At 39.3% G+C, this 25,059-nt stretch overlaps 1 protein-coding gene across 1 annotated transcript; it reads right to left on the bottom strand.

The window, feature by feature from the left end:
• Positions 1-1,352: 1,352 nt before the first annotated feature.
• On the bottom strand, positions 1,353-25,059 carry LOC108560611 (early growth response protein 4). The gene is made up of 3 exons (XM_017918236.1): positions 24,813-25,059; positions 15,440-16,405; positions 1,353-3,717 (listed from the first exon to the last, which is right to left on the bottom strand). Exon 3 carries the CDS (start codon positions 3,624-3,626, stop codon positions 2,040-2,042), a length of 1,587 nt encoding a protein of 528 aa, XP_017773725.1. The 5' UTR covers positions 3,627-3,717; positions 15,440-16,405; positions 24,813-25,059; the 3' UTR covers positions 1,353-2,039.

Raw genomic sequence — 25,059 nt, 5'->3', positions numbered from 1 at the left:
GGTATGTGGCAACATAATTCACTCTCAATCACACATACATATATCAAACTTTTGCAGTGAAATATGAGAGATTGGCTGAAAAATAATAATAATAAGAAAATGAAATAAAAGAAAATCATAAATAAAACATCGATTCTTTATTACATATTTTGAAAGACTCATTAACAAAACACTGAGCAGAGAAATAATAAAATAAAGTAAAAAAAAATAATAAGAATTAATAATAATAATAATAATTAAAACGTGGATTTTTGTTTTTGTATTTTTTTCATAAGTTTTCTTTCGTTTTTGGATGGTGGTAGGGAAATAAATTAAGGCAGGATATATTGGGTTTTAGGGAGGAGGAGGAGGAGCGGTAATTTCTTTTCTTCTTCGACTTTACACCTTAGCTGATTGATAGTCGTTCGTCGTACATCGTCGTCTTTTCTATACATTAAATAATAATTAAGTGTGGCAACGTCTTTGTACATGCATGAACAGAAAGAAAAAAAAATGTCTATAGATAATAATTAAAAAAATAAACAATCGATTAATATCTAGATCACTTTTTAGAAAAGGAGGAAAAATAAACAAATAAATATTTATACAAAATAATAATAACATAAATTAAGAAAATATTACCTTTTGTTTTTCTTATAAAAGAGAAATAATAATCAGTATATAAAAAAGAACATCAATAAAACAGCCGCAAGGGTTGTTTCGCAATAATAAGCAAAAATAATAATAATGAGTGATCGCACTTCTGTATGAAGAGAGATCTCTTCTCTGTTTTGATCTTCTTCGGATGCGTATGGCATTGTTGAGCGCTCAAGATGCACCCAAATTATCAATTTCAGTAGCAAAACTAAATAACGAAGGTTTAGAAGATGCACAGAGAGGAGGTGGAGAGATAAATTAAACTTAAATATTAATTACATTCGCACAACGTCGCTTGCGATCTCATATAACGCACCAATTCTGCTCCAAAGAAAAGAGAAAAAAATAAAGAATTTTAATACACTTTACATAACAATAACAATAGACCATTGAATGGCGGCATTCACTTTAAATAGTAACAAAACACGTAGACGTTGCGAGCAGAGTTCGTGCATTGTATGGATCCGCAATTCGCTTTTAAATCATAATGATATCAATAATAGTAATAATAATAATAATAAAATTGGGGGTGGGTGGAAAAGAAAAAAAAACCTAAACTTAAACTTAACACATTGTATAAATTAATAATGAGAACGCAAAATATATGTAAAAAGATGGAGAGGAGAAACTAATATCGTTCTGTGGTGGCACGTGTCGGAAAATAATGTATAGTACTACTATATACATTGGGAAACAAATAACGTAATAATTAATTTATATGTACAGTGTAATGTTGGCAAATTTAAAAATAAACAAAATAAGTAATAACTGGCGGAAGTAGAAAGATTTATACATCATAACATATAACGTATGTATGTATATAAGAGAGAGAGAGAGAGCGCGTGATTCAACAAAAAAAAACAATTCAATTAAAACATATTAATAATAAGTTATAATAATAATAATAAAACGTATTTTTCCTTCGTTTAAATTCTTTCTTAAAATATCACAGCATCGTGTCATTTAATAATTATTACATTCAGATTTGTTCGCTTACGTTTTTTCTTGTGAATGTGTGTGTGTGTTTATGTTACGTAGTAGATCCATTTTCGAGATGCATCCAAATTTCATCGCAGATTCATTGTATATATTGTCAAAAACTAGATTTTTCAATGTAAATATCTTTCTGTTTGTGTATGTGTATTCTGTTTGGTGGATGTGATTTGCGATCAGTTGTTGTTAATGTAATTTAACTTGGAGAGATTCGTTTCATATGTTTTTGTTTTTTGGCACATGTTCGCGATTTCTTGACCGCTGGAATGATATGAGATCTTTGCGTTTGCGTGAGATGTGCGTGTGTGTGTGTTGTATGTGTATAGAGTCTTTTGTTCAAATCGCAAATTCTTGTATACATCGATGATTAATTACGATGATGTTGATGTTTATGATGATGATGATGATGATCAGTTGTGTTGCTGCTGTTCCGTTTTGATGGTGGGCGTGTTGTGATGGTCTGGTTCATACCTAGCGTGCGTCCTCATGTGCCTGGTGATCATGTCGCGACGACAGGCGGCGTAAGGGCACTGCGGACATTTGTAGGGTTTCTCACCGGTGTGGGTACGCTGATGTGTGGACAGATGATCGGACCTGGAGAAGACCTGACCGCAAACGCGACACGTGTACGGTTTGACGCCCGTGTGCAGCCTCATGTGCCTAGTGAGCATGTCGCTGCGAGCGAATGATCTCTTGCACACCTCGCAGAGGTAGGCCTTGGCCGTGGAGTCCCCAGCGTTCTGACGGCTCTTGTGGCGCGAGGCCATGTGCTTCGCGAGGCGATCGTGCAAGCTGAACATTTGCCCGCACACAGGACATACGTAGGCCACGTCCGAACCGGGTGGCATCTCCTCGACGACCGGAGATACCTCCAGATTGTAGCGAGATGCTACAGATTCCTTCGTCGTTGGTGAGGCGACATCTCCCTTGACGACGGGCACGCTGACGCCGCGAGGCGGAACGAAGCCGTGCGGCAGCAGCTGAAGAGGTGGCAACCCTCCCATTACGAGCATGTTGCTGTTGTTGCCACCGCCTCCGCCGCCGCCGCTTCCTGCTCCTCCACCACTTCCTGTCCCAGCACCTCGTCGACGTCCTTTCATCGAGAGGTCCAGCGGCGACTCTTGGCTAGGTAGTGCGTCCGGATCTATCTTCCCCGACGAGATACCTCCCAAGGGATGTGGCCACGCGACCAATGGCACCTTAACCTTGCTGCTACCAACACCACCTCCATGATTGTTGTTATTGTTCTCGAACCAGAGCGGCAGATCTGAATCGGAATGACTCCTCCGGCGAAAGATGTCGGGCAGGTACTTGGAGTGGAGGTAACGTTCGAAGCTGTACGGTGGAGGCGCCGTCGAGGATGGCGTCAGCGGCGAAATGGGACTGGCGGGGAAGAATCTGTCGTATGGGTGCACCGACGGAGGATGGTGTCCGACCCCGGTGACGCAGTGATAACAGAGGCACGGTTTCGGCAGCGGCGGACTTGAACTCGCCTCGTCCTCCTTCAGCCTCAACGGACTAAAACTTATCCTCGGCGAATCGCTCGAGCTGTGCGGAGATTTTCCGCTGCTCGCCGGACTGAACACATCTTCGTCCTCCTCGCTTTGCTGCTGGTAGCGATCCTTTTCGTACTGGAACACCTCCGACATGTGTTTAGGCGTCTTCAGGGCGCGTCCATCCTCTTCCTTGTTATCGTTGTTGTTGTTGTTGATGCTGATGTTGCTACTGCTGCAGCTGCTGATCTTGTTGATGATGATGTGTTGCGGTGCCACTATGTTGTTATTATTATTATTATTGTTGATGCTGTTGTGGATGTTGTGTGAGAGGGTCGGTAGTGGTGGTGCAGCAGCGGCGACCCCCGTCAGCTTGTCCAGCACTTGACTAAGACGCTTGCGCTTCCTCTGCTTCCCCGCTGGTCGGTTGTGGTTTGCAAACAGGTGATGATTGTTGTTCTCGTTGCCAGAAGAAGGTTCGACCGCACTCTCGGCCATCGTCATTAGCGCGTGGCGGCTGAGGGCCGCGGACCCTTCCGTCGGTTCACCACCTTCTTCTTCTTCTTCAACGCACCACACCGTCTATCTCCTCGATCTGCAAAACGAAAAGAAAAACCAAAAACGTTAATAACCCAATATCATAAATACGCATAACACATACACAAATATATATATAAATATAAGAGATTTCTCGGAATGGAATGGCATGAGAAAACATGAGCAAAAAAAAATACAAGAAAGAACCGCTCGCCACTCCTTCCTCTCTCACGCCGAGTGTGCGTATGAATGTGTGTGTATAGGAGTCAAAGCCCCGCGGGTCCACAAAAAACGCGAATACACCTGATCCAAGTGACCTCGTTATGAAATATGAATGGCCCTCACACACACCATTTACGCGACAATAATAATAATAATAATTATTATTATGACAATAATAATCGAAAAAAGAAGAAATTGGAATGATGTTTTGTTGGCGGTGCGCATTGCGGCGGGGGCGGTGCAGAATCGCATTGCCGCAGGGATCCGGACCGACGCCAGTTTTATTATGGGGTTTACTGGCTGGTTGGCCGCATTTTATAATACTGCGGATGCCAATAATTTAGGACCATCCGCAATACGCGCTGTACTCTGCCGACCGACCGACCTCTACCACCCTCCACCCGTTACGTCTTATCATATATATAAAGTAATTCCAGTAGTAAATTGTACATGCAACACGATACTTGACAAGTTACTTAGTTACAACTCACGTTGCTGTAAGGAGCATTTTAAGGAAAGATCATTTGGTTCTACAAATGGTAACACAGCATATTAAGCTACGATACGACGGTAGCAGATAGACCGCGATAGGCTTTAATGTCGTACGCATGTTTTAGTTATAAATCCACTTTACATCGGAACGTTACGTTTCGAAACCACTGGAATCTATTTTGAAGAGTAATGATTAAAATGTTTAAATATGTTGTAGATGATTAACAATAAATACTTTTATTATGGATTTCGATTAAAGAGTGATCATAATTTTTCGAAATGTGGGTTCACCTAAAAGAGCTCAGTCAGTGTATGAGTAATACGAGCGATTGCGGCGGCAGCAGCAGCAGCAGCAAACTGTAATTACATGGTAACGATTTAATTACTGTTTCCCGAGGATATGCATGTGTGAGTTGGTTGCATGGTTCTTCATATAGAGGTATAGGTGGTAGGTAGTGTATGTATATGCATGTGTATAGCAGAAACAGCACGCATTATTATCTCTGTCGAGGAGCTCTGATGTTGTAGATGCACGGGATGGGAAGCGATGGTACTGAGGCAATTACGTCTCGATCCGGCACTGACCGGTGGGTGTAGTAGGTAGAAGAATAAGAAGACGAAAACGACGGCGGCAAGTGGAGAGATCGTAATTATCTCCAGCCTCTCTCCGTCTACCCAATACGTGTATGTGTGTGTGTGTAATAAACTCGCAATTACTCTTATCGAATCGATTAGTGGCGTTGCAGCTCAAAATTAAATTCATTCCAATTCGAAAACCGGCTGTGTGTGTGTGTTTTGGTTGTTGTTGTTGCATACAGTTTATTGATATTTACTTGAGGTGCTCATCATTAAACCAATAGCACTCGTTCTCATTAGCTGGATGTGGTCGTGCGGTATTAATGTCCATTGTTAGAATTCGCAGAAATTGGATGCTTTTTTTCGGAGGCTTCTCCTGCCTTCGTTGCGCGCAAATTGCTCGCCTGCTCGTTATTCCCCTACGGTAATTATAGAGGTCCGAGAGTTTACTTAGTAGCAGCAGCGGCAGCAGCAGCAGAAGCGGCAGTAGTTTCAGCCTCATCGGCAGCAGGAGCACCTGCAACGGTGGCTGTGGCTGTCTTCGTGCCATCAACAATTTAAAACCGAAAGCAAAAATCAACCACCCCGAGTTTCGCAATTAAACTAATTACTACGTCGTAATAGATGCGATGAGGAGACTCGATGAGAATGATCGAGCTGCTGTTGCTACTGCTGGACGATGAAGATGATGAGGAAGAGGAAGAGGAGGAGGAGGAGGAAAAAATGGTGTTGATGTTTCTTATAAAAATAAATCTGATTAGTAGTCGATAAAAATACCTGTCCAATCATCATTAAAGCCCGTGGGTACGGTAAAGCGCACTTGCGCGCCTAAATAAGTCGAAATGAGACGAGTAAGATGGGGACATTAGCGGCCGACAATTACGGTCGACGATAATTATACAAGAATTATAAACATTTTGTAGATAGATGGATGCACGCTACCGGTCGTGTCTGTGTCTGTGCTGTACTGTGTGCTGTGGAGGAAAGGTACAATAATAGTCTACTAACAGCAACAACAACAATAACAAAAGGAGACGGAGACGACGATGACGACGGTTCAGATACGATAGATAGGATAGACACATACTCGGGTGGAAAGTATTCGCAGAAGTCGGCCGTTTCGTTGACCAGATATGGGCACCGCTTAGCCAACTAAAATGGTTAAAATAGGCAGCAGCAGAGCTCTTTAGATACCTTATATTTTTTTATGCGCACGATAAATCTTCGTGAATTATACGCGTGTATATGGAAGGCAGATAGATAACGCCGCCATCTACATAAATATAAGCTGCTGCTGCTGCAGTCGTCGTCATCGCCATCGCCGCCGCCGCCGATACCGATCAACCGGAAAATGTGGACTTGCCGCCGAGAAACGTTTCAATTCCGTACACATTTCACGCACAAAATCAAACTTCCCTTCCTATCGTTGCTTTCTTTAATTCAATCGCATAGATAATATACGGATGAGGAGATGGAGGAGGAGGAGAAGTAGTAGTAATTGGAAAGGAAAATACAAGTAAAAGATTCGTTTGCCGGTTCGCTTTATTAATTCCATTTAAATTGAAACGCGTTTTAATTAAATGACTATTAGTTAGCGCTTATGACATGTTTATTGATGCCGCGGTCAAGGATTTCGCATCGGCACTATTCCAATTAATCACCGGCTAATTATTCATTGGAAACCCGCTTTTTAATGGCGAATCTGCTGCGGCCTTTGCTGATGCTGTTGTTACTTGCTGCTGCTTGCCACCGATGCGAGAGAAGACGAGCATCGCGCGATTTTTAATGGATGCGCCGGTGAATTTATTCTCTGTCGTAGCGAATTTTTTGACTGAGGCTACTACTAAGGTCGACGGTTTTTCCCTTTTCTCTTTTTCTTGTCTAGAATAAAAGAGGAAAATTTTGTTGTCCTCCTTTTGCTTCTCTTTCAGCTCTTGGTGTGAGAAGAGCGGCCGCAGCCGCCGTGCGGTGTTGTCCGTATGCAACGACGAGTTCGATTGGTGCGTGGGCGTACCGGTGACATATCGTAGATAAGATGCATATATTTATTGAAACATGAACCAAGGTGTGGTGTGTGTGTGTCTCGAGTCCAAACGACCCGATCCTTCTCGCACACTCTCTTCATTACTATCTATCTATATATGTGTATATGTATGTAAGAAATGGGCCTCTCTCTCCCTTTTCCACGACCACAATTCATCAACACTGTACCTTTTTAACACATTACCGGTGTGTCCGGACGACACACGAAAAAAGTGAGTCTCTATTTCTAAAATGCACTAGCATTAGTTTATGTGAATATAGAGAGAGAGAGGAAAGCGAATTGAAAATAGACTAAAATATAAGAAAAGGATGTGTGATCTAGGTGGCTGCGGCGGTGGCGGCAGTTTACATATTCCACTGCACCCTGTGCCAATTAATGACCTGTCGCTACGTTTATGGGGCACATAAGATACCCATATTTACATACCGAGCACTTGCTAACTCGGCAACGGGTTTTAATTTAAGGCAAAGAGATATGATCTCTCTTTCTCTCTCTCACTCACTCATACACACACACATTCAATCTTACAACACACACCTCTCGCCACTCTTCGCAGCTAGCTGGCCGACTACATCCTTCCTCCTCTTCCTTCTCCTCTCTTTCTCACTCTTCTCGATAACTAAATTATTATTTACACACGCACCTTAGCTCGGCTCTAATTTATTCCCGCGAGAAATTAAATAAGAAAGAGGCCTCCTCTTTTCTCGTTTCAACCATCCTTTTACGCCACATTCCAAACCACCAGCAGCAGCAGCAGCAGAAAACGTCCCGACGTAAGAACAAAACGAGAGCGCATCGTCGCTCAAATATTTACATTAACTCTAGATAATACGATGATGATGTGGAGTGATTTTCGAATACATTTCACAACCAAAATCACATCTTCTCTGTGTGTGAATAAATTGCTCTTGCAATTACGATTGTAATCATTTATAGTTTAGTTAATTATTAATTTAGTTTTTAATTTTTAGAAGAAGCGTGAAAGTGAGAAAAAGAAGGTTGTTTGTGATGGAGCGACGAGAAATAAGCGAGGTATTATATAGTTGAAATGCACGCATAATAATTTATCGCCGAATCGTGAGCAATCAATTAGTGCTATTAGTGGTTATTATTGTAAATTCAGGTAGTTGTCGACAGGTCCACATCTTCATCATAATCATCATCGTCGACGAATAAAGATCGACGTGCGTGCATCCCGAATATAAATGAAGCGCCCTTTCAAAAATATAGGTCACTGATGTGAATTGGGGTAGAAGGCAGTGTGATGCAACAGGTTGCAATGGTCTGATGATGATGTTGTTGTTGTCGTTGGGGGTGGTCTAGGTCGAGGTGGAGGTGGATCGATACGATCTGTTGCAGAGAGGGTGCAGCGGGTCAAGGCCGCCCCCGCGGCCGCCGCTCGAAATACGGACGCGCGTCTTTAGAATATTTTCGAAAAGTCTATAATTAGAAGGGAGCACCACGAGCAGCACAAGCACACACACACACATACATCATTTTCAAATGCATCGTGCACATACTTTTTATCCACCGGTGATGAATTAACGAGGGATAAGATAATGTTGACATTCGGTTCATCAATCGGTTCTTCTGCTGGTGTCAAGGTTGGCACGTGGTCAGGGCTGTCGTCCCACAAATCCGCCGCCAATAAATAAATGTACTTATAAATCTGAGGCGACGGCGGTGGCGAGCGGGCGGTTAGACAGACAGTGGGATCGCATCTTTTATGTTTTTTTTTTGTTCTTTCCTATTTATTTATACGGCGCATAAATCTCCTGGGAAATTAAGTTGCAATAAGTTAGGAAGCAGAGGAGGATCGCGCCCGAAACAGCTGATGGATATTTTTCAGCCGTCGCCGGTCAGTTTGGGGTCCCGCTCTCTATTTATACCGGAGTCTGCACTAAATTTAACGTCCCGGCTAGCGAGTGTCTGCTGCTCTTGCCGCCGCCGCCGCATGCTCTCGCATCTCTCTCTCTCTGTATCTAGTTATTCCCTTACTTCATTTCATCTACGCTGAGAATCACTCGCGGCCAGGTGTACACGCGACGCGTCGCGACGCCGACAATTATGTAAGAGTAGGAACGCGCATTTGCGTCACCGACCGGATGATAATGATGCACGCACACACGTACGTATGTAGCTATCCAAAAAGAACGAACGAAAATGAAAAAGAAAGGCGCGCTCCAATGTTCCGACAGAGATGACGACGAGAGTCGTCGTTTTGGGTCCTATATCTCGTGTTATCATCGCAGGAGAGCGAAAGATCTGTGACCTGGCGCGCGTGAGGTCACATACGAAACACAACTCTAGACGGAGGAGGCAGAGCGAGTGAAAGAGACGATGTTGTACGACTTCTTAATTGATGACGTGCTGCTCTCTCTACTTCTCGAATCTACCATTATAATTAATCCTCGATGATGGCTCAATCCCAACAGCAGCAGCAGCAGCAGTAACATCAACAACAATAACACTAAATCCCCCTCATGTAAAACAACACACATCCAAACTGTATCTCCCTACCATCAACAATACTATCGGACTTTGTAAACATACCGACGACGTGTTATTCCCTATTATAATGACGATCAATTTAGAAAGCGCGCTTCTTGCAACAGCAATTGATAACATTTATAGTAATTTGGAGTAACAATGTTGATAATCGTATTTGTCCTTGCAAAATCAACATATATTTGAGAAACTTTTAAATTCTATCAGAACCGAAAACGAAGGTCTATAATAACAAATCATTAAACATTTCTTAATCTGGTACGATGTAAGCAAAACGAACTAATAAACAAGTAAAGTTCAAGTGTATGCTTATATGATAAAAGAAATTGTAAATTATATATATATTAATTCATATTATTAAGATAGATTTGAGCAATATTAAACTTTTAATATTCTAATGAATCTTCGATGAATATTATGGAATAATAGTAATTGTTATTGCGGCAAATTCAACCTAGATTTTAGCAGCACAAATTTAAGTTTTGACAAAACTAGAGTAAGAATGTAAGTTAATTACGATTGCTCGGCGGATCTTCGGCGTTCTTTGCGTCAGCCAAAAATCGCACTCTGGGACTATAGCCAATCGCGATCACAATAAAACACGCCTAGACGTATTATGCGACAAATGAATCACATTCTTTTCGTTGATCTCTTTCCACGTTCGTTTGACGCCGCCCACGTTTCGGTTTATTCGGACGTAATTATTTGTTGCATGATATAATTTAAAGTCGTTTGTTGTTGATTGTTTGCGCGCGGGTTGGTCGGTCGGTTTCGTGGAAGAAAGTTTCGAAGTGAAAAACGCGACCCAATTTCGACGGCGCGCCGCAGGTTCGTGAAGAGCGGCGAGGAGGAGGCGCGCAACAGGTGGCGCGGAGAATAATTACGACCCGGTCGGTCGGTCGGTCGTTCGTTCGGTCGGTCGTCGGTCTGGAGAAGAAGGAGTTGCGTGGTGTGTATGTATGTATATATATACACAAGTGTGCGTGTGTTGAGTTGGAGAAAAGAGCGAAGAGTGAAGAGAGTGAGAGAGAGATAGAAAAAGAGAGGAATTTGTCAGGGACTACCCCAATAAATTAGGTGAGAGGAGAACACGAAATGGAGTGGAGCGGATCTCGCAGGTAAAGAGAGAAGAAGGATGAGCAAATCGATAAATTATAGTTCCCGAACAGAAGCCACTATATCACATCCATATAAATATATTTCCTAACGCATCGTAATTTTGTCTCTTCTCTTCTCATCTCATCCACCGTTCGCTCAGCAAGAAGCAACATATCTCGGATGCTGCGGAGGACCTCGACGAGATCACCGCTCGCTCCTTCGACTCCTTCGCTCTCTTTGCCTCAGCGTGCGCGCACCCGACATCTCAACAACTCGCATTCTACCTGTTTTTTCGTTTTACTTTATTTTGTCGTCGACGTCGCCGTCGTCATCATCATAGTCTTCTTCTTCTCCTTCGTTTTTTCGTTGTTGTTGCTTCTGCTGTTTTGTTTTCTACTCTTCGTCCTCCCCGCTTTCTTCGCTCTTCGATCTTCAGTTCTTCTTCGCGGTAAAACGTAATGCTGCTGCTGCTGCAACGCGACTCGTTTTTGTAGGCGTCTGCTGTCTTCTGGCGGCTCATTTTCGGAGACACCACACGTTCAACCTGCTGCTGCTGCTGCTGCTACTACTACTCCTGCAGCGGTTGTTGGTAGTTGCTGTTGATTTAGCTGCGAGCGGTGCGCGAAGGATGGACTCGGAGATAGAGAGAGAAAAAGAGAGAATGACCTGGGCCCGTTTCGCCGACGAATTTATCGTCCTGTCAATTGCTAAGTTATGCGGCCTGATCTCTCCCACACAAATGACCACCAAATAAATACCGAAAACAGAAGAAGAACAACAAGAAGTAGAAGTGACCGCGCCGAACACCCGCGCCCCGACCGAAAACCGACCCTCATTAAGAGGCAAAATAGTACAAAACTATATATACATATTATTTGCCCTTTCTCATCACTCTCGCTCCCTATGTATCTCTTTGAACGTTTTCACATAGACTTAAATAAATGTGTATAGTTTAAGATCTCGAGAATCCATCCGCCGTGCAGCCGCGAAACTAATTGAACAACCGGCACTCTTACGATCCAATCCAAACCCAATTGATTCGATAATAGCTCTTCTCCCCCATTAAAACATTTGAAATAAATTCCTCCCACGAACGGACCGCTTATTCCATTCTTTCTCTCTCTCTCTATCTATCTCCACTCATATATCTATACTTCTATCTATCTGTCTTTGAACTGGTCTAATTGGCCACTCCTTCATCTAACAAACACCTGGTCTAAACGTTACATTAGCATTATTATTACCACTAGCGAATGCACCTGATGATCATCGAAGAAAGACATTTTTTATCGCTGTCTCTCTCTCTCCCTCTGTGTGCGTACGTCTTCGCCTCATCTCATCCTTTAGGTCAGAATCGCTTATTTCCAAATGTATCCGACAATCTCGTTATTATTGCATTCCAAACCGCGGGTGGTCCGAAATACTTCGATTGCCAAATATCAAATAAAAATCCATACGATAATAATGATCATATCTAAATCACAATCAATTTAAATTAAATTCTACTCTCTTTAATGGTTGACTTAAAATTTAAAAAAAAAAGAAATGAAGCCTGAAGTTAATCATTAATTACTTAATTTATAGTGCGTTTAGTTTATATGTGATGAAAGACTTTTTAAATAGTTTCAAAGAAATAATATATAAGAAACAAACACAAAGTAATAAACGACATTGCAAGTCGCGTTTAGATATTTAGAAAATTACCACACAATACATTACGCTTTCGTGAAAACGTCCAAAGTTCCAAGAACGAAAGTATTTTATATATATATTTATATTAATTTTAAATGTCAGTATATATTTTACGCGGCTTTTTCCTTTTTTTTTTCGAAACTAGATTGTATAATTTATCATCTGGACGTTTCGTTTTTCAAAATTTTCACTCGTTCCACTTTTCAATGTTACAAATACTACTGTCTGTCCGTCTCTTTCAGATAAATCCGTCGATTTCTTATGATAATTATGTTTTGTTATTACATTTATTTATAGCAAGAGAGCAGCAGCAGCAGCATCCGATGTGGTGATGATATGTTCGATGTTTGCTTTTTAGCATTTCTCTCTCTCTGCATGCTTGCACCGCGACCGTTTTGTGCGTGTATTTTGCGCGCGATAAAACACGAATGTGTTATGCAAATGATAATTTCGCGTGGGACGTGCATTAAGCATTTATCGGACCATAAATTTTCTTCTCTCTCTCACTCTTTCGCCCTCTCGGTGTCCGTCCACTCTCTTCCGCGGCGAAAAAGTTTTCTTTTATTACATTCAATTAGATGAAGATTTTTATATAACAACGCTCAAACGATAATCATCAAAACTATTATAATTATTATTATACTCTTCATCATACTCCTTCTCGTAGGTGCAATTAATGTACAAGAATGAGTGTATGTGTGTGTTTTGTGTTTGTGTCAGGACCCCCTTCGAAGTACCGCAAAATAGTAATAACGTGTGAAAGTTTAGCGGGACTTTAATTGCTGTCACTGATGGACACCCGATACATGCTATTACCGAGTCTCCGCCGTCGTCGTCGTAGTCGCCGCCGCCGCCGCTGTCTGTTTTTAATGGCCTTTTCATTCATTTCTCCACTCCGATCTCTTCGCATCCTTTGCGACGCGCAACAATTGTTGCAGACGATTCGCCACCTTTTCCGACAGACTCAAACCCCTCTCTCTCATCAATTAACTAAATGCAATTGAATTACTACAAGACTCTAGTCAATTGAATTATAAAGAAGCAAGTGAGAACGACACGTATTAAAGATAGATAGCAAAAGCCGCTGCGGCTGCTACTTTTTGTTTTCTTTAATTATAAGGTACTCCTCTTCTTCTCGTGATCACGAGTTCACGCACGAAGGGGTTAAGTGGATTAAAAGAGCCGCTCGGTAATCGATCGATCACAAGAATATAGCGAAACTATTGTGATTGTGTGTTGTCCCGTCGGCCGATTCCGATCGCGGCGCAGCAAATCGTTAATTGAGAAAATAGAAGAAGTAAATGTAAAAAAGGAAAACACACACAAAATGAACATGAAATTCTTCGCAAACGTGTTAAAACATTAATTTTATCCAAAAAAAAAAAATATATAATTTACATTTAGCAACAAATTAATAAGCCAATACTAATCTAATTATTTATGAATGTTAAAGCCCTCGCCTCCCATAATTCGTACCTTATTATTCATAAATTCAACATAATTATCTTTTTATCTACCAAACATTCACGAATAATTACACAACGGCGAGATTCATTTTTACGCTTCTACCTTATACTTAATCATTGACAAAGATTTAATTTAATCATCATCATCATCATTTACTTTACGGTTTAGAGAATCTCCGATGTTTATCAGTTAAATTAAGACCGAGTCTCAGCCGCATTAGATACTCTTTCTAATTTTAAATTGTCTGCGCCGTTCTTTCCTCCTCACAAGTATTTATCCATTCTTTTCTGTATTATTTTATTGTTTATTAACTGCGCGCATCAATAATCGTCAACAGTAGAAGGCATTACGATTAGCCAACTTAAACCAACTGTAAATGCTAAGTAAGATTCATTGAAACTAATTGGTTTTTATATAATGTTATTGATTATTTATTTATTTACATTTGTTAATATTTTTTACTTCTTCTTTCAATTTGAACGGGTGCAAATTATATTACGAATGTAATTCAGGTTTTATTTAAACTTTAATAATATCCATTCCTGCCAATTAGAAGCGCATTCGCGTTCGGTTTTTGCATATCTTAAGGACGTGCAATTAAGTATAAATTAGGTTTAAGCTAATTTAATTATACAATCTAAATGGATACGGTATAATGGTGATTTAAAGCGAAGGATTAAATATCAAGCATTCGTTCGGTTCGCAATTCAAATTAAACCAATTAAAGGTGCGTGGGTGAAGCAATAACCTTAATAAATCTAATAGGTTCGGTTCATTAGTTTCTCGGGTTGTTCTTTCTAGTAGATCTGTCTACTAGACATTTTTATATATAAATTTTCAAGACATTCTAATTGGATTTACATTACTATATTACCAAAATAAAAGAATAATTTGATTTAGCCAAAATAGTAATTGATACATTGATTGTATTTGTGTAAGGTTTCTGCCTCTCTCTCAAATACGATTATCAGAAAACACACGCATTTTCTTAATCTAATATAAGAATGCAAACATTCGCATTGAAATGGAATTATATTGTTTACGGATGTAAATATTAATAATTTCGCTTGTTTTAATTGTAATGTGGTGGTGGTGGTTCGCATGTTGTACGATAAAATTGCGTGCGTTCGATAACGTCGCTCGCTTATTAAATTTAAGTAACTCAATAACATTTAGTTAATTTAGTTGATGTGATGATACAATAATTTTAAGCAAATGTGTTTGACGATAAAGCTAGTAGATGTAATTAAAATGTGGTATTCGTTTCTTTTGCTCACCATATATATAACATACATATGTATATGAATGAATGAGTTTTGCAATTGATTCCAATTCGATTGTTTTTACTATGCTGATATTGATCAAATTAACTTACTTTTTGTCTTTTTAGGTATTCGAAGTAGGAGAAGAAGCAGTCTTCGTGTTAAAGTGTTGCAGAGGTTGTTGTTGTTGTTGTTGTTGAGTAGTATTAGTAGGTGAATAAGAATGAATAAGACATGTGCCCGCGAAACTTATAAACCGCATCGTGGCGTTGACTCCATTTTGCCAAAGGCACTTCGCGATAAATGTTGGTGTGTGTAATGGTATAATGTGCATTGTGTGTGCCCTCAACTCGACGCACATCTCTAATCTAATCTATCGAACATGCAATGCATCATCTATAGCAGCGGTGACACCTTACCTTCTTCGTTTGTTCCGATGCGTTCGTCGTTCCCGTTGTCGTCTTCGTCGTCGTTTCTTGTATATGTGATGGATTCAAATGGGAGAATGACAAAAAAAAATTTGTAACACCACTTTCCTCGAGTGAACACTTTTTATCTGCTTATTATTTATTTCTTTTGCTTTCACGCACTGTACGCATATGTGTATTATTCCGAACTGCACTTGGTCGTTGTACCTCTGCAATTTATTTTTACGTAGAAACTGCTACTGCTGCTCTTGTTGGTTTATCACTGAAAGTCTCTTTTCGTAAACGAGCACTATTTTATTTTCAAATTTTGATTTGTTATTGTTGTTGCTACTGTTGCTGTTATTGTTGTTGGGCGACGGATCAACGCGCTTAACACTTCTTCACTAGGATACTCTGATGGTGTTGGATGTGCAGAGTAGAAGATGATAGTGGTAATAGTTGTTGCGACAGCAGCGATGATAATCGTACTAAAGGTATATTGGTGGTGGTGGTGAGTGAGTGAGTGAATAGTAGTAGTAGTAGTAGAAGGTAGTGAGTGTGGAGTGGAGTTTCTTTTTGTTGTTTGGGCAAACACGTGTCGAGCGAACGATCGCCCGATTGTGACTAAACCGACTGCGCTACGGATTGTGATGTTGAGGTGGAGGTGGAGGTGGGCCAGAGTGGCGGTGATTCGCTCTGCCACAGGAGGAGTTCTGCCTCCACAGTCAGGACACACCACCCGAACTCCCAAACTCGACTCTCTCACACCACCACAATTGCCCCCCACCAATACCTAAACGCACACTCACTCACTCGCTCGCACTCGCACTCTTCACATAACACACACACACACGCAACACCACCACAGAGCATCGATGGACGGACACGTAACGTTCTTCCTTCTTCTCTTCATCAAAGTCCTTCCTCGTCCTCATCCTTCGCAATCTCTCTCACATTCTCGCCCACCAAAAACCAACCCTGCAATAAACATTAACAACATAAGAATTAACAAAAATATATACATCACATAATGAAAATACTAATATTACACAAATTTCATTTTTCTATAAACTTTAAAAGTTTTTATTTTAGTTATATAGTAAAGGTAAACAATTGAACAATGAAACAATTGTTATTTATTTTTACAATTAATTGAATATTTGTAGACTTGAAATAAACATAACTAACAAACATTGATTTCCAATTAGAGTCAATTTAGTTGGGAGCACACAAATAATTGCAAATTTGAAATAGAATCAAACATCGTATTAGTCTTTAGAAAAATAATTAATAATCAAAATATTATCGTTATGAATTCATTGAAAATTAAAACAAATAAGTAGAAAACCGATAAATATATTAAGAAATATTAAAATTTCAATTTTATAAACTAAATTATTAAAATTCATAACTCACATTTATATATATTTTATGTCTTGAATAAGACTGCTGAATAAGACTCATATAGGCGTTTAATTAGCGTTTCTTTAAGATATTGTTGCATAATTAAAAGCCGAATTTCATAAACGCTAATGATCATTAACATTAAAGTGGTTCGTCCGTCGTTGTTGCCTCAAATTGTTGTGTACGACTTTTGTGTCTCTCTACGTGAGCGTTGCGGTCCGTGTGTTGTCCGGTGTTACTGTGTGTCCGCTTATTTTTTTTTCTTTCCTTCTCTCTTCTATATTTTTCCTTTGAAGAATTGCTGGTATTTAGAGCACAATCAGTGTCGAAATGCGCTGCTGGGTGTAGTTATTATGTCTACTTGTGTGTGTGTGAATGTATATATATTTATTCTGTTGCTGGTGGTGGTGGTTACTGTTACCAGAAGCAGCGACGGTAGTGATTTCGTTTCGGATTTTAATTAAAAGTCGCGCCAATATCTTAATCAATCACCGTGAACAATGCGACCTTAATGAATTTAAATAGAACCAATCACACACCTCTAATTGTTTCCATTCTTAATTAACATTCAATAACAATTGGTAAATATTTAACGGCCGTACGAGAAACGAACTAGTTTTTACATTCGGTGGACGGAAGAGTAATTTGAATGTATTTGCAATATTTGTTTTTATTGGATTCTGATTCTACGATTCTACTTTTTTTGTTGCATTTGTTTCTTAAGTAGCATGTTTATAAAAGATCCAATGTAAAAAGAAGTGTATGTATGATTCCATATTTATACTCGCAACTATAGCGAAAAACATCATGGTCCATGGGATTACAAATTTTGAGTTTAATGGTCCGAGAGATTCGTTAAATTGTGAAATTAATATATAATTATATATAGATATTAATAATTCTGTAATTAGAATTAGCAAAGCGATTGAGAAAGCAACTATTACGAAAATATAAGTCATGTAGTAGATTGAGTCTTGAGATGTTATTAAATCTTTTAAAATGTATTTAAGTAATCGATTCATTGACTGCGTATTCCATTCACAGCTAAGTTGAACATCCCACGTCTTTTTCTCTTCCTCTTCTCTTTGACGTTTGTTTTGTCGCGTTATTTAATAGCCGATAATTAATGCCCGGTTCGTAGAGTGCGGAGAGAATTATCCGGCGATAAGTGTCGTATTTCTCGTAGCTCAAATTCGAATACGTGCATAATAAATGTCCCAATGTTACAAACTGATGCGATCAATCAGTTTTAAGATTCGTTTCTTACATTACAGAAAAGAAATAAATCGAGCAACAACAACAAAAATGTATGAAATATTTACGAGGAATTTGAAATATGACGAACAGGAAACGATCATTATAAATTTCATCATTTTATTATTTACCTTCTTTTTTTTTGTAATGAATACGTTTTGTTTCGACTAATTATAATTTCCTCCGGTTTTAGAGAAGAGTGCATAAGTGTGTGTGTAAAGTTATGGATGAGAGAGGCAAACAAACGTAGGAGAAGATTCGTATCGCGTCGTTTGATTGAGTCATAAATTTCTTTTAGAGCTCGCAATAATTCTCATTTAATATTCTGCCGTTTAAATCATCGCGATTGAAACATTAAATTAAAAATATATTCATAGTCGCAGATCATATCTCTCCTCAACTACTATTACTACTACTACTACTACAACACTATACGCGAAAACCTCATTCTGTAAATTGTATTACAAGATTGTATGTTTATTGTCCAACTTCGATATATTTGATGATGACACTTACTACATAATATTATAGATTTATAAATAACTGAAATATCTCTCTTTTCATAACCGATTATCGTAATTTGCTCATTTCAAATAATTCTTAAGTAATTCATGTAAATTACAATTTTCTAAGATATGCATCATATTTCAAGCATTGTTTTTTTTTCTTATTAAATAAATTTAAATAATTGTAAGACTCAAAAAAATCATAAATGGCATTTCGAAATTAATCATGGAGTTAATTAAAAAAATTGTGAAAAGAAAATCTACGCAATGCTTTGCAATAGTTTTAAATTTGCGGCTGTTGTGGATCGCGTCCGAAAAGCATTTCAAATTGGTACCGGATTACGAACGTATTGTGATCCAAATAACTTTCGCTTAATCGAAACTAAGAGGGTATTATTATTATTGATGTAGAGAAGAGAAACGAAGAAGGAGAGAGAGAGAGAGAGACGGTAGTCTTTATATGTGGAAGGATCAGCTGTCGTCTTGGGGGTTTTGTGTGTGCGTTTGCGAGAGTGAGCACGTGAGATCAGCTGGTAGTGGTGTTGTAGTAAGTCACCCCTCGGCTCGGCGAAGAAGACGAAAGTGAATACGGATGGATTGATGCGAGAAGAGACAATCCACCTATACAACTAGAGGAAGATAGAAAGAGTGAAAGAGAGAGGTTGTTGTCCTGCGATTGTTGTCGGATGGATCTTCTGGATGGAATTAAGATCGACGTGAAGGAAGGAAGGAAGGAGAAACGATGCGGATTTGGTTTGCTGCTAACGGTATCGATCTGACGGATAACAGAGCGGGACAGAGATCAGAAGAAATCGTATTGTATTGTTTCGTAATTAGCGCCACCCTCGATGACGAGGCGCAAATATCGAATATTGAAATCGAACGGTCGCCGAAGGCAAAGGAAAAACAAAATGGGATAAATAGATTCGAATTGCATCGAACGAGGTAGCAGCCTGATTACGTGATCCTCAAAACAATTGCTATCTGCTCGCGGCCAACTGCAGCGATTTAACGGCGCCAAGAAACGTGCGTCTTTTGTACGCTCGTTTCTTTCACGTTTCCTTTTTTTTTTATATATATATATATATCTGTATTATGATATTTATTTTTTTTTTTATATATATATATCTGTATTATGATATTTATTTTTTTCGTCTTCTCGGCGGAGGGTGGAAGAATCGAAATTTGGTTATGTAACGTTTTTTTTTTCTTCCTTCTTCCTCTCTTCTTTTTATATGGGTGGAGAGATTGCGGCACAATGGTTTCATAATAAGATTTCGCTCGCCCTCCTCGGATCCACGTGCCCCATTCTTTCGTCCTCTTGTGCACCTTTCCATCACCTTCCACATCCTCAACGAATTTTTAGATCGCGCGGGAAATCATAGTTAAAGATCATCCAGATATTTTTCTCTCTTTCTCTCTCGAAGATCATCGACTTCGATAAATCTGTTGCGTCCGGTAGTACTAGTAGTAGTAGTCCAGTTTCCGAGATCCCAATCGCGCGCGCGGACTTTCATAACCGAAATGCCATTAAGGAATTTCTTTTATGAAATTTTTCTTAGATAAAATCGATTAAAAATTGAAATTGGACCGGAGATACAAAAAAAAAAAAACATACATATCCGAAGTATTATATGTATCTTATAATAAATAAATTGCTGTAATAATGGCTCTCCTAATCTAGAGCAAAACGATCTGTTAAACAGATACCTCCGATCCATGACAAATTCGCCCGTTCGTGCTTCATTACGTAACCTGTTGCGTCCCAAAGATATTAGTTAGTACTTAGCTAATATCACTTGGCTTACTGCAACGAACCACGCCATCAAGATTGAGCGACGATTAATAAGTTGCTCCTTAAGAAAGTAATAGTTATCAGAAAGCTATAAAACAACAACAGAGTAAATTATATTTAATTGATCGGGCGATTTTTATGCTTCGTTTACGTTTCTTCTTCTCTTAAATCAATTACGTTTTATTCGGGCATAAAAAAATTGCGTCATAAAGTGGAGGATTTGTGTTCGTCCTTCTTTCCTTCCTTGCAGCCATCGTAAGCAAAAAGAAACAGAGAGAAAGAGTTATGCGATGCGCGGAGATTCTTCGTTTGTCTTTTGGTAAAGATGAAGAAAGAAAGAATTGGTGGTGCGGTGGCGTGTGGACTGTACCTCTTCGACCGTTCGGACCATACAATTTATTGCCTCTCCGCCGAAGAACATTCATAACAATAATAACAAGTAGGGTTTATTAAGTGCATAAAAATTGGGGACTTCGCCGGCTCCCCAATATCGTAAATTCCACACTCGTTCGTCCTTCTCATCTCTTCGTACTTTTTTGTTTTGTTTCTCCTCGAAATGACAATGATTTGATTCGCACCTGAATTTATCTATTTATACAATTGTGTATAAGACTTGTAGAGGAAAAGTTTGGCTTTAAGAAAATTAGTTAATAATGAGGCAACATTAGTAAACCTACTTTAACTTAATTAATGTTGTTGATTCAAAAAGAATCTAATTTAAACTAATCAATTTAATTAATGGTATTTTATGTAGATCAATAAATTGTTGTCTTCTCGACAACACGATTAGTGTTATTTCATAAATGAATGTTTCAAGCGCTTTGCATGTATTCAAAATATTCAATTTGCAAAATAACCGAATTCTTCATTAAAGTTAATAATGGTTTATTATTATTTCTTTTTTTAATTAAAATTGATTTATGTCGAAAAGTTTTTCTTTTTTTTAAATTTTCGACTTGAATCGAAATTAGGTAATTGCCGACAATAATGAGACGTCATTATTAAACCCACGTTAAGTTTATTAACGTTATGTTTACAAAATGAAGAACAAGAAAGAAAGAAGGAAGGAAAAAAATGCTTCTTACATGTATAAAAATAAATTGGCCAGCTGTAGTACCGGAGATTCGCCGAATAAAAAACAGCGAATGAAAAGAGAAGAGAAAAGCTTCCTCATCCACCACCACCACCATCTTCTTCTTCTTCTTCTTGATCTTTTTACGGCATAATTTTTACGATGCGTAAAATTGCTCAATTTATATATTATAATAATAATTATTGCGTCTATTCTCGGTCTTTATTTATTTATTCTTATTTCCCTTGAATATGATTCTTTTCAGTATGCGCGCAAAGGTAATGGCTTTTACCGTAATTACGGACGTGATTAATTAAAGAAGTATGAAAAGAAGTAAAGAAAAAAAAAACGCACTCAAGAGAGAAGAAAACTGGTAATTGAAGTTGCCATTCGCGATCATAACAATGTTTTCGCCGGAGTTTATTATCAATTAGGATCGCGAGATTTCAGCCATAAAAATTTTAATCGGGGGGACCAGTTTCATTTAATTTCATTTCACTTCGTCGTGTGTGTGTGTGTATTTTTTTATTGCTTGTTTCTTCTTTCGTGCGTTCGTTCGTTCCTTCGGCGTTTAATTCTTTGTGCGATTTCAATGGGCAGAGAGAGCAAATTGGATAAACGTAAATAACATTCGTTGCGTTTCGAACACAAAAGGAATCGGAGACATATGTTCCTGATTCTTGTGTGTGTATGTGTGTGTGTGAGGAGAGCGCGCGTGCCTTCGTCCTTTATTCTTCGGGATAAGACGTCTCTTTAGAAAAGGTCACAATGGGGGTGAAAAGAAGGAGACGAAGAGAGATCCCTTCCGAACCCTGCGATGTGGAAAAGAGCAAAGGTGGCGTTGGCGGTGGAGATGGGGGAGTTCAGAAGTTGAGACAGCTGACCAAAGTCGAAGAGATCTTCGAAGATGCGCTCTAAAAGCAAGAAGCAGCAGCGGCAGCAACGTCGTAAGGTTCTTTCATCATTGTGTTGCACTGACCGCCGGTCAATGGGACGCCGTTTAGCACCCTAGTTGTTTGCGAATACACGCCTCCAAATTTGTACAAATGTTTACACCATTTATGCTGTAGAACCACCCGCCGTCAGGATCGATAAAATTTCTCAATGTCGACACGAAATCCCATTTTCACTTTACAACACCAAACAACAAGGAAAAAGGATGTTAAAGATCCAAAAGCACATGATCGAGTGGACAATTTGACCATTATCGAAAATTGTAACGTATTTTATATAAGTGTACACTGTAATCATAAGTAATTAGGAAACTGCAACAACAATTCAGTAGCTAATTGGATTGTTTTAATCTTCCTAATTGAACGATTCGTTTGTTAATTCATTTGCGTCTTTCGAACGTGGAATGCATTTCAGTTTTACTTTACTTTGCAGAAATCGTATGCGTTTGAGTGTTTCGTTGAGTTTTCTTGGTAGAAGAGGCAGCAAGAGGGAATGGGAAGTAGAGAGAGAGTGATTTTATTGATCCTAATTAGAAGTGTAAATGAGATTGAAGTGTAAATATCGCGTTTGAGATTGTGGGAGCCGCGGGCGGCCACGCAGCGAACGCAACAACTGGAGCCACTCGTGATTCTGTTGACCCGCAGAGCAATCGAACCGGTCGGTCGTTGTTCCTCTTCTCTTTTTCTCTTGTGTTGGTTGCTGACTGCTGCTGTTGCTGCTGATGCCCGGTAAAGAAGTCGATGCTTCGATGAAGAAGACACAGCTCGCGCTCTCACGTGTACAGGTTGCGGAGGCGGAGAAGCTGCACGGAGCAGCAACAGGTGGATGAAGCGTGGCGCACGAGGATGGATCGGTCGGTCGGTCCTCGAACTCATGGTCTCCTGGTGTGTAGACGGTCGGAGTTTCGTTTTCCGCGGTTGGAGGAGCGCAGCTCGTGTCTGTTGTTGTTGTCGTCTCTCGTTCTCCTCTTCTGCTAGTATAATCTACCATGGTATGACTCTCTTTTATAAAACGATCAAATCCCACGCCGCGAATATATGGTCCATCCATCCATCTATTCCATTCGTCAAGCAGTTTCGAATCCTCTTCACGCATACTCCAATGCTTCTGCTCTCCTCGTAATCAATTCACAGGTCTTGTTTCAATTCATACAGAATTTTATCTAATACTAATTAACCTACTGCAACAACAATCGGAGGGAGAGAAAAAATTGATTCTATTACTAATTTAAATCAAATAATACGAAACGTAAGATGCAGATCAGAAATTGACCAATTAAATAAATAAATAAATAAACATCACACGATATGATGGGAGCACGAGTCAAAAACAAATTGCGTCAACACCCACAGAATATTGCAAAAGTAAGCGGAATCATCATGATCATCATATAATTTATATGGGGATCCAATTTACATTTGATGCGACGCGATGAGAACGGCTCGATTGATTATTAATTGGGGCCGTTAGAGACTCGCATTTATTTCTCTTATGCACAACACACACACACACATACACATTCAATATATGAATTATTAATTTAGATCGAAGATTTGTCGAGCACTCCTAATTTTATGCTATCTATGGTGAAAGAGACAGAGAGAAAGATGTTATTAATAATCTGTTCGTTTATTTAAAGCAAATAGGAAAGAGCGAAACCCTGCATTTTTTATTTACTTACTACATTCATAGGAAGTCTTTATGTGGAAGTGGCGAGACGTGAACGTGATATAATAATAATGAAGCAAAAAAAATAATATATATATATATGTATGAAGCGGTAGTTCGAAATCGAAGGGGGTACATATGGTAATTAACTTGGTCTTTGTGCTCAGAAGGTTTGCAGAGTAAACAAAGAGTCCCTCTTTTGGATTGCAAATGCTTTCGGACTTACCGAATGATGGAGTATAAAGCACCCCAAGTGAGAGTGCTCGAGCGCCTTTGGGGTAACAAGCAAATGAAGGAGGAAAGAAGGAAGGAAGGAAGGAAGAAGTTTGCAATTGCGTATTTCCCCTCTTGAAAATTCGTGGGAAAAAATTCGATGCAGATGGTTGTTGGTAGGTTGGTGGTGGTGATTGTTGTTGTTGTTGTTATTTCTGAACAATCTCAATGGGGATTAATTGGTGTAATTGTTGTTGGGACAAGGATAATTAATCGGCGATTGAATGGTTTTCGGTGTAATTTCTGGATTGTTCGACGATAACGATCGCCAATTTATTTATTCCAGCAGAGCGATGAAGAAAGAGAGAGAGAAGATAAATAGATTGAGAAGAATAATAGATTGAGCGAAGGTGGATGAGGATGAAGAGGAGTAGAAGAGCGAGATAATTAAAACTGTGTCGGAGGCCGTGTACACATAATTAAATGTGAGTAGATTGGAAAAGATTGTTGTCGACTCACCTTCCATCCTCGGCCGACCGGCCACGGCTTCAACCTACGAGCAAAAGAGAGAATCCTCCATGTAGAAGAGGATTCCGGCAAGAGCAGGCGCCACTCTTATTTATGCCACGACGACGATGATTGAATCGCATTAGAAGAAGGAAGACATGTTCGTGATTTGCCGAATCGCAAATGTGACCTTCGCTTGATATTTGGATTGCTTGCTTCTGTTTAACGTGTCGAAGCACACCCACTTACTCACTTACTT

The sequence above is a fragment of the Nicrophorus vespilloides genome, unplaced genomic scaffold (genome assembly GCF_001412225.1).
Source record: "Nicrophorus vespilloides isolate i.1.1-1 unplaced genomic scaffold, Nicve_v1.0, whole genome shotgun sequence".
In the NCBI taxonomy this organism is placed as follows: Eukaryota; Metazoa; Arthropoda; class Insecta; order Coleoptera; family Silphidae; genus Nicrophorus; species Nicrophorus vespilloides.
This window is presented reverse-complemented; position numbering and strand designations above follow the sequence as displayed.